Source organism: Lactuca virosa, chromosome 2 (assembly GCF_052849685.1).
Source record: "Lactuca virosa cultivar CGN04683 chromosome 2, Lactuca_virosa_CGN04683_v6, whole genome shotgun sequence".
Taxonomy (NCBI): Eukaryota; Viridiplantae; Streptophyta; class Magnoliopsida; order Asterales; family Asteraceae; genus Lactuca; species Lactuca virosa.
This window is the reverse complement of record NC_136427.1, coordinates 279,803,815-279,813,064: the sequence shown is the minus strand read 5'-3', so window position 1 is coordinate 279,813,064 and position 9,250 is coordinate 279,803,815. Positions and strand designations below refer to the sequence as shown.

The following is a 9,250-nucleotide window of genomic DNA, read 5'->3' as shown; positions in this document are numbered from 1 at the left end:
GTAACTTTAATTTAACTAAGATCATACGAAATTTATCTAATGGCTAAAGTGCTAGACACGATTCATACATGTGTTTACAATTTTTCACTACCAAAATAGTGAAATAAGTAAAATAAAACATATCAATCAATTAAATATAATATATGAATACCAAGACAAAAAGCAGCGACGCAACAAGACAAATAATCAAAAATGATTAAGAATACCACAAGGGGACACTCCATTGAAAGAGTAATGTAGAGCTTCTCTCTCTCTCTCTCTCTCTCGTTGTCTTAATATTTTCAACTCTCTCTCTCTCTCTCTCTAGAGGGTGAACTCTGTGTGTTGTGGAGAGGGAAAACAAATGGGTTGTTTATTCTGCTCTGATAAATCCAAGAAGAAACCTAACTTTCAGCAGAACAAGAAGCCAGAAGATCAGATCTCATCAGCTCAAGGTAACCAAAATTACTGAAATATTCCAACACATAAATCAAAATTCTGGTAAACCCGTTACCAACATTGTTTTCTTTGATCAATCCAATTGCCCCAGTTCTCTATATCTTCTTTGCTTCTCAATTCCCAAGATTTTTTTTTTTTAAAAGAATTGTAGTTTCTGCTGTTTGTATTTTCATGTTCAAATAGGGTATGCTTTAAAGTTGTATAAACAATTTCTGGAGGCTGATCTGATTTGACCCAGTCAAATTGATTTTTAGGCAAATTGTCGTTTAGCATTTGAATCTCTCTTTGTCCCATTCATTCTTGATTATCATTGCGTTCGGCTCACTTGCTATAATTGCAATCGCTAGTGTTGCAAAAGTGGAAAACGAGAGAATTCATGGTCAGTATTTGTTGAAATCATTATCAATTTTCTTTATTGTCCCTGGTGTTAATAATATAGTAGGGTTTCCAATTATTATCTTCAATTTTTCATTGTGAATCATTTCTCATAATTTCCAATTATATGAATCCTATGTATCGTTGGTAGTAAGCATAGATTTAGGGTTTAGATTTTTCCCCAAATTAGAAATCACAAAACGGAATGTATTAAAGGTGGAAACTTTAAGGGATTTGTAGTCTGTTTTGAACTCTATGATGATGTGTTTTTTCTTAAATCATATTCATATCTTATATCCTTCTTCTTATTCCAATTCTATACTTAAACTTTTAAGAATTGCGTGTTTTCAGATAAATCCAAGGTTAATTCTGGTGTGGGGTTAAATAAAGAAGCTTTGAAAGATGGAGGATCTACACACATTGCAGCACACACATTTACATTTCGTGAATTAGCAGCTGCAGCCAAGAACTTTAGAGCAGATTGTCTTTTGGGTGAAGGTGGGTTTGGTAGAGTATATAGAGGCCGATTAGAGAGCACCAACCAGGTTTGTTCAATTTATCAAGTTTCTTTAAGGGTTAAATGCAAGAAATAGCATCTTACTTTCATTGTACTTCAAGAATGGCAAAATAAAAAAAGACCCTTTTGGACTGAATTGCAAAAGCATAATCTTATTTGTAATGATGAGCGTAATTTATTGTAATTTTCTAGGGGTGTAAATGAGTCGAGCCGAGCCCGAGCCTGACCAAGCTCGAGCTCGGCTCGTTTAATTTTGAGGAAGCTCGAGCTTGATTCGAGCCTTAAAATGAATCTCGAGCTTGGCTCGTGAACAATTTAGTGGGCTCGCGAGCCTAATCGAGCCTAAACGAGCCTCTATGTATATATATATATATATATATATATATATATATATATATATATATATATATATATGTGTGTGTGTGTGTGTGTGTGTATATATATATATATATATATATAGGCTCGTTAAGGCTCGCGAGCCCATGAATTGAAGCTCGGCTCGAGCTCGTTTAATAAACGATCCTCGTATTTAGGCTCGAGGCTCAGGCTCGTTTAATTCGATCTCGAGTCGAGCTTTTAACGAGTCGATCCCGAGTAGTTCACGAGTAGCTCGGCTCACTTACACCCCTATAATTTTCTGAGCACATAAGGGATGTTACAGATGTAAAAATTTTGGTGTAAATTTGTGAAGTTTTATGTGGATATAAGTTGACTTGACCTCTTCTTTGTCTTTTTTCTCTATTTGCAATTGAGAGAGTGGGTAACATGTTGGCAATAAGTGTGTTTAATAATTAAAAAACTTCAATTATTGAAACATAGATTATATCCATTCCAAAAAGTTATGGATTTAATCCAGATGTTTGATTTGTTGTAAGGAATGATCCCTAAAACAAATTTTAAGTTTTGTTGCATCCGTTAAGTTTAACTAGAATGACTATTTTACCCTTTCCATATATTGTGCAGGTTGTGGCGATCAAGCAACTTGATCGTAATGGGTTACAAGGAAACAGAGAGTTTCTTGTTGAAGTGTTGATGTTAAGCCTCCTTCACCACCCTAATTTAGTCAACTTAATTGGATATTGTGCTGATGGCGATCAAAGACTTTTGGTATACGAATACATGCCACTTGGATCATTAGAAGACCATCTTCATGGTACTTTTTTTAAAAAATATATATATTAAAATGATTAGTTATATATATATATATATATATATATATATATATATATATATATATATATATATATATATATATATATATATATATATATATAATATTTGTTTTGTTGTTTACATTGATTCAGATCTACCTCCTGATAAACAACAACTTGACTGGAACACACGGATGAAAATAGCTGCGGGGGCCGCAAAAGGGTTGGAATATCTACATGATAAAGCTAGCCCTCCGGTTATATACCGTGACCTAAAATGCTCAAACATTTTGCTTGATCAAGATTATAACCCAAAATTGTCTGATTTTGGGTTAGCAAAATTGGGGCCCGTGGGTGACAAGACCCACGTGTCCACCCGTGTCATGGGAACATACGGGTATTGTGCTCCCGAATACGCCATGACAGGTCAGCTCACCCCCAAATCAGATGTCTACAGTTTTGGAGTCGTTCTTCTTGAAATTATTACAGGGAGAAAAGCAATCGATCACGCCAAAACCGGTTGTGAACATAATCTCGTTGCTTGGGTAAGAAACAAAAAAAACAATAAAATAAAATGCTGAATTATTTATTTATTGAAAATTACTGAATTAATTAATTAATATGGGTGGCAGGCACGGCCTTTATTTAAAGACAGGAGGAAATTCGGGCAGATGGCTGACCCGATGCTTGAAGGGCAGTACCCTGTAAGAGGGTTGTACCAGGCACTTGCTGTGGCTGCAATGTGTGTACAAGAACAGCCTACCATGAGGCCCGTCATTGCTGACGTGGTGACCGCTTTGACTTATCTTGCTTCACAAAGATATGACCCGCGGGCCCGCTCCCGGTCCCGGTCCCAGTCCCAGTCCCAGTCTCAATCAGGCTCTTCCACCCCAAGAACACAACGAAACAGTGATGCTGCCAATGCCTTGAGGTGATGAAAGATTGATTCATGCTTTTTGCTAACGGGAAAATATGAGTCTTTTGTGTTTATTCTTTTCAACTTTGTTTATTTCTGTCCCACTATATTCTTTTTTTTTTTACTTGACTTTTCGTGTTTTATTTATTATTAAAGGATTGGAGATTCTTGTAATTAGTTAGCTCTATATAAAAGATTAGCGGTCAATCTGGTTTTTTGAGTCTTGCAAATGATGGGCTTGTATTACATTTGTTATGCATTGGACTTGAAATGATATCGATATGACAAATATTACAATTTGTCTCATAGAAAAGGTGGAATAAGGTTGTTTGACCTCGGTATCCTGTCTACCTTAGCAAAAGACATGAATGTCAAGTAGCCCTATAGAAAGCTTGTGAGCAATATCACTTTGTACTTGGTCTAGAACACGACAAAAATGATAAAAGATACAATACCATACATAATTCCCAATTTTCTTTTTACATTTTCTCTTAAAACCACCAACTAGGGTTTTATTAATTACTAAACAAACAAATGGCTAATGAGCTATATATATAAGTTATATAAGAAATTATTTTAAAAGAAGAAAAAAAAAAAAAAAAACTAGTAATGTACGCTTCTCCCTCAAAAGTCAAAACCAACATAAACACAAGATAATGATGTTTTCCTTGAGTGTATGATCCATCATGAGTCAAGGGTGGTCAACGATACCTGCTCCATTTCATGACCATTATGATCATGGTGTTCTTCCTGCACAAGTTTAAGGTTTTCTTCTTCACCACCAATAGCAGCCTTAACATCGAGCTGTAGATTTTCCACATGTTTTGGACTTGGTTCATCAACAGTAGTAGTAGTAGTGGCAGTGGTAGCCTTTACACCCACCACATGCTCTTCTGCTGGCTTTGCCTGTGGGAAGTCACTAAATTCGTTAATGGGTTTAGGGTTTAGAAAGATGACATGGCAAATGAGGTTTAGAATTGACCTTGTTCTTGTCACGCCACCCCAGCACAAATGGTCTTGATAACAGACTAATCTTTCTTGCAGGTATCTCTTGTGTCAGTTCTTGACTTGTTCTTATTGTTGATGAATCTTGATTTGCAGATCTAAGTAAAAAAAAAAATGATTATTACTGTTACTAGTGTACTGATATTGATATTGGTAATGGTGGTTACCTTGGAGAAGGCTGTGCTTTTGTTTGGCCAGACTGGTATTGCAAGGTTGCCTCCAACATTGATTCTGCCATAACCACTCTCTTCTCCATTTCAGCAAGGGAAGCAGTCGCTGTTTCATATTTTTCCTGAATAATAATCATCCAATATATTAAAAAAATATATATATATATATATTTGTTTTCTACCGATTGATTACCGAAAGTATTTGCATTATAGTTTTGTAACATTATAATAATTTCCTTTTTAACCTGAAGCACTTCAGTGGCATATCTCTGGGCTGCAGCATCTTGCTCAGCATATCTGCGAGCATCTTCTGTTACCTTTTGCTCTTGCTCTACCCGCATCAAAACCTTTAAATAAAAAATATAAAATACAAAACATAAAATGAAAAATATTTTTTTATGTAATCAAATGTGAATTGATTGATGTCATTAAATTAAAACCTGAATCATGGCGTTCTCTTGTTCTTGTTTGTCAGCAAGAGCCTGTTGTAGCTCAGCAACATCCCGCTCTAATTGCTCAACCTAAAAAAAACAATTATTAATTAAATGTAATTGCCCAAAAAAAAAAAAAACATAATACTTTTGTTCAAAATTGCCCATTTTTGCAACATACAACTTCTTCTAGCATACCTTTGCACTTAATTCTCGACGATTATCCTGTTTGACCATCTCCATTAAAGCAGTTTCCAACTCTTCAGCTCTGTAAACATTAAACCAATTTTTAAGAAAGATGATTACCAAAATTTAATTTAATGTGTAGGCCAAAATAATTCAAACAAAAATTGCAACTAAATATAAACAAAACCTGATTATTGCAGATCTTTTTTCCTCTAGTACTTTGCACAGCTCATTCTTTAGCCACACAACCTACAAAGGACAATTTTGTAATTTTAGTATAGTATATATGATATGATGAAGGAATAGTAGATATATACAATGTGTAACCTAACCTGTTCTTGAAGATCTGGAAGGGAATCAATCTCCACATCTCCTGACACACCCACATACAACTCATCTGCATTAGAAGATTCAGAATTCATCCGTGACAATGCACCATTTACCATTTTACCCTGGGAATTCCTCCACATATGAAGTCCTTTTGTTCTTTCTATTTGAGCAGCTTCAACAGCTGGCCGATGTTTGTTCCTTAAGTCTTCAAGTCTCTCTTCATTCACATTTTGATAACCCATGCAAGCTGTCAAAACAAGTTGACTGCTGTCAAATGTTGACCCTGCTAGTGACTGCAGCAGTGTCACTGCATCCCCAGCATCCTTTGTTGTCACTAATGCAGGTCCTGCACAAAACTGAATAAAACTAAATTCCAATTTATAAAAAAATATACATATCATCATAAACATAGATCAAAGAAAGGAAACACAGTACCATATAACTCCATTAATGATAGAGCTGTTCGAAAGAGCATGACTCGATTCCCTTGAAATAGAAGTACATCCCAGACTCGAAGAACTGGAAGGAGAATTTTATAAGTTTTTATATTTTGGTTTTGTTGTTGATTAATAAATATAAAAACAAAGAGAAACTTACCACTTTCCCAGGGAAGCATATTCATAAACAGTGAAAGGAACCATGGTCCAGAGACCCATGCGATTTGGACTCCTAGGTAATCTAGGTGGTTAACTGCATCAAACAAATAATGGAGTAAAATAAATAAATATCGTTATCATATAGTATAGAAAATAGATGATATATGAAAAACAAACCTAATTTAGGAAACCTCTCACGCACCAACTCCTCAAAAACAAGCTGGTCAACCTGAGAGAAATTAGAGTGTAAATATATAAAATGGTCCACATTTTAATAATCTTTGTGATCAAGAGATTATAAAGTAAGTACCTGAGACTCAATCATTTCCTCTGAATAATAGCCTTCGAAATAATCATCAAGAATACCCATTAAAGCCCTGAGATTAAATTGAAAAAGCAATGTAAATATATTGTTCAGGCAGCTGGGAAGGGTAAGATTTATTAAGGCTCAAAACCTACCAAAAGGCATTTTCTTCAGGCATCAGAAGAAGTAATAAGCCAGCAAAAAAATTCATGGCCTAAATTTAATACAATAGATTAGCATCACATTTCACATAATCTATAAGAAAATTTTTAAAAAATTAGTTGTCAAATGAGTTGGATGCTGACCTGGCAGTAGCCAACAGAGGGGTTATGGCGAGCATATGCTGTGAGTAAACGTCTCAAAGCATTTCTACCACCTTCATCTAGAGCAGGGTGACCTGGAAAAGTCCGAGGCAAGTCCTGTGAAACAAAACAGTATATCTGATTAGGAATTGTACAAAAAAAAAAACCAGGAATAGTAATTTACTACTGAAGTGAATTAAATTAGGTGATGACCTTTTCAATCTGAAGTTTCCATTTCTCAGGTGCGTTCATGGAGTCATTCTTTGAGTCCTTACTTGCTTCATCTACTTCTTGAATTTGCTGATCCACATTGTTATCAGTCTTACTATCAGAAAGTAGAAGATTCTGATAGTAATTCTTAATGTGACGAGCCTTGACACCCACAAAAGCTTGCCATAGCTGCAATTACAAGTGGTTGATTATAGTAATATAATACTTTGAAACATTACATAAATAAAAGGAATTGGAAGAGTACACAGCCTACCTCTCCCCTAAGAGCCATTGGCACTCCACCTTGGACAAGAAACTCCAATTCCTGTTTCCATGGAATTGAAGATTCCTGTGGGGCAGCAGTGCCATCAGCAGCTGGAATTGAGGGAGTGACACCATCACTTGCAGGGATATCTGGAGTTGTGTCTGACTCTGGCTTGTCCAAATCATAAAACTCATCCTCAGAGTCCTCAACAGAAGCAACATTTTCAGTTTCAGGATCTTCATCTGTTTTTGTCCCACTAATCTTTCTCTTAACACGAGCATTCATCATATCCTCAATGGCTCTAAGTGATGGCCTAATATGAGCCCATATTTGGACCCCATGAGACTTAGTCTCAGAAACTTCATCTTCTTGAGGTTTTAAATCATCATGGCCAGGCTTCTCACTGCTCAAATCATCTCCTTCTGGGGCTTTATCAGAACCACCATTTACAGGCAATTGAGCACCCTCTGATTGCCTTTCCAGAAAGTCTTTCCACCTATCTGACCGTTCTTCCTCTTCCTCCTAAAACCATGTAGGGTTGCAGGTTTTACATTATGAATGTAATTGAATGATATGTAAATAAGTAAGAAGATCGAGACTAAAAAGAGTAAAACCTTGTAGATATTTGCATATTCCCGGTATCTCTGTACATGCTGAGGTCTCACTGCAAAACCATAGGCATCTCTGTCCAATAAAAAGTAAGTAAGTAATAAGATGGGGAGAATGGAACCTTGTAGATGATTTTCAGTTTCACTTTCATGTGCTATGATTTTTTTCTCTTGAGAAGTTTGTAATTCAACTGTTGAAAAGTATTTTAACTGCTCTAAAGTTAAAAAAATAGCAAAAAGGCATAATGTGGCTCTTTTATTAAAAAAGAGGGATTCCAAATCAAATTTCAATAACACCAAACAAGATCATGTCCAAAATAATTGATCCTAAAAAGTGCGAAACCACTATTCATCACAAAGTTAATCATTTAGGCGTCCAATTAAAGAAGATCAAAATCAAATCCCTCACCAAGATCAAAAACCGTTTCGATAATTTTCGTAACTTGTTCGATCTATATCTCATATTGGATGATTACTTAAACTTATACTGTATACTGCTGTGATCGTGTAATGTGACTGTGAGAAAATGGGGTGAATGTGAGAAAAATCGAGCACCCTAAGAAAAAGGGGGTAATTATGGCATAATAACCGTAAATATAGTCGAAACAACTGATACCTCTTATGTTCAAACGTGACAAGAGGAGGATTCAAGATTGGTACTTTGGTTGTCTTCATTATCGGAGGTGTAACCGGATAAAATCGATCTACTTCCGAACTGAACCCCTTGAATGACTGTTGACAATTGAACCGACGAGTCTAGAGAGAGAGAGAGAGAGAGAGAGAGAGAGAGAGAGAGAGAGAGTATGACTACTGCTTCTATTGCGAGTGAGCCAGTCTACTGTAGTTGCTAGTTGGATGAACGGAAAGGGGCGGAGGCATGGAGGAGATCACGTGGAAAAGCCGAAATCAGCGTATCACGTTATGGACTCGCTGTGTATAATTTGTATATGGGGGTCTATACAATACATGTGCTCATTCCTTCACACGCAACTCGAGTTTCGAGTAGTATCTTCAGATCTAAAAAATAAACTTTTGGGATCTCTTCTTTGTTTTTATTTTTTATTTTTTTTAACTCTCTAACTTTTAACTGTTAACTTTTAACCCCCCATATTTGACAGTAACTTCTTTTAACTCATACAATTTTATTTTATTTTTAAAATATAAACGCTTTGATTGAACCAATACAACCAAATTAACGTTCCAAACAACAAGCTAAACTGCATAGTGCTTACATTGATCGCTAATTTTCCACACCAGTTAACTACGTGACCTAATAGAAGGTCCAAATTAGCTATATTACTATAGTTTGACTGAGTTGATCGGTGTTTCTTTGTCAAACCATAAATGCCATATTCTTCTGTTAGCAAAATAAAATAATCTTGTGTTTGTAATTTTTATACTTTGAAATTAGTTGTGTATTTTTCTAGAGTGTATTTATCATTTAAT

At 35.5% G+C, this 9,250-nt stretch overlaps 2 protein-coding genes across 2 annotated transcripts; one reads left to right on the top strand and one right to left on the bottom strand.

The window, feature by feature from the left end:
* The first annotated feature begins 206 nt into the window (after positions 1-206).
* LOC145161191 (putative serine/threonine-protein kinase PBL7) lies at positions 207-3,627 on the top strand. The gene is made up of 5 exons (XM_079080685.1): positions 207-434; positions 1,165-1,358; positions 2,294-2,483; positions 2,635-3,026; positions 3,114-3,627. Exons 1-5 carry the CDS (start codon positions 344-346, stop codon positions 3,414-3,416), a joined length of 1,170 nt encoding a protein of 389 aa, XP_078936811.1. The 5' UTR covers positions 207-343; the 3' UTR covers positions 3,417-3,627.
* A 207-nt stretch (positions 3,628-3,834) lies between these two features.
* On the bottom strand, positions 3,835-8,811 carry LOC145161190 (uncharacterized). Its single transcript, XM_079080683.1, has 18 exons — positions 8,421-8,811; positions 7,811-7,880; positions 7,206-7,718; positions 6,935-7,120; positions 6,725-6,838; positions 6,575-6,633; positions 6,426-6,492; positions 6,293-6,344; positions 6,117-6,209; positions 5,955-6,038; positions 5,522-5,865; positions 5,377-5,438; positions 5,202-5,271; positions 5,013-5,093; positions 4,818-4,919; positions 4,570-4,694; positions 4,380-4,500; positions 3,835-4,303 (listed from the first exon to the last, which is right to left on the bottom strand). The coding sequence occupies exons 1-18, from the start codon at positions 8,477-8,479 to the stop codon at positions 4,082-4,084; spliced, it is 2,424 nt and encodes an 807-aa protein (XP_078936809.1). The 5' UTR covers positions 8,480-8,811; the 3' UTR covers positions 3,835-4,081.
* Between the last annotated feature and the right edge of the window lie 439 nt (positions 8,812-9,250).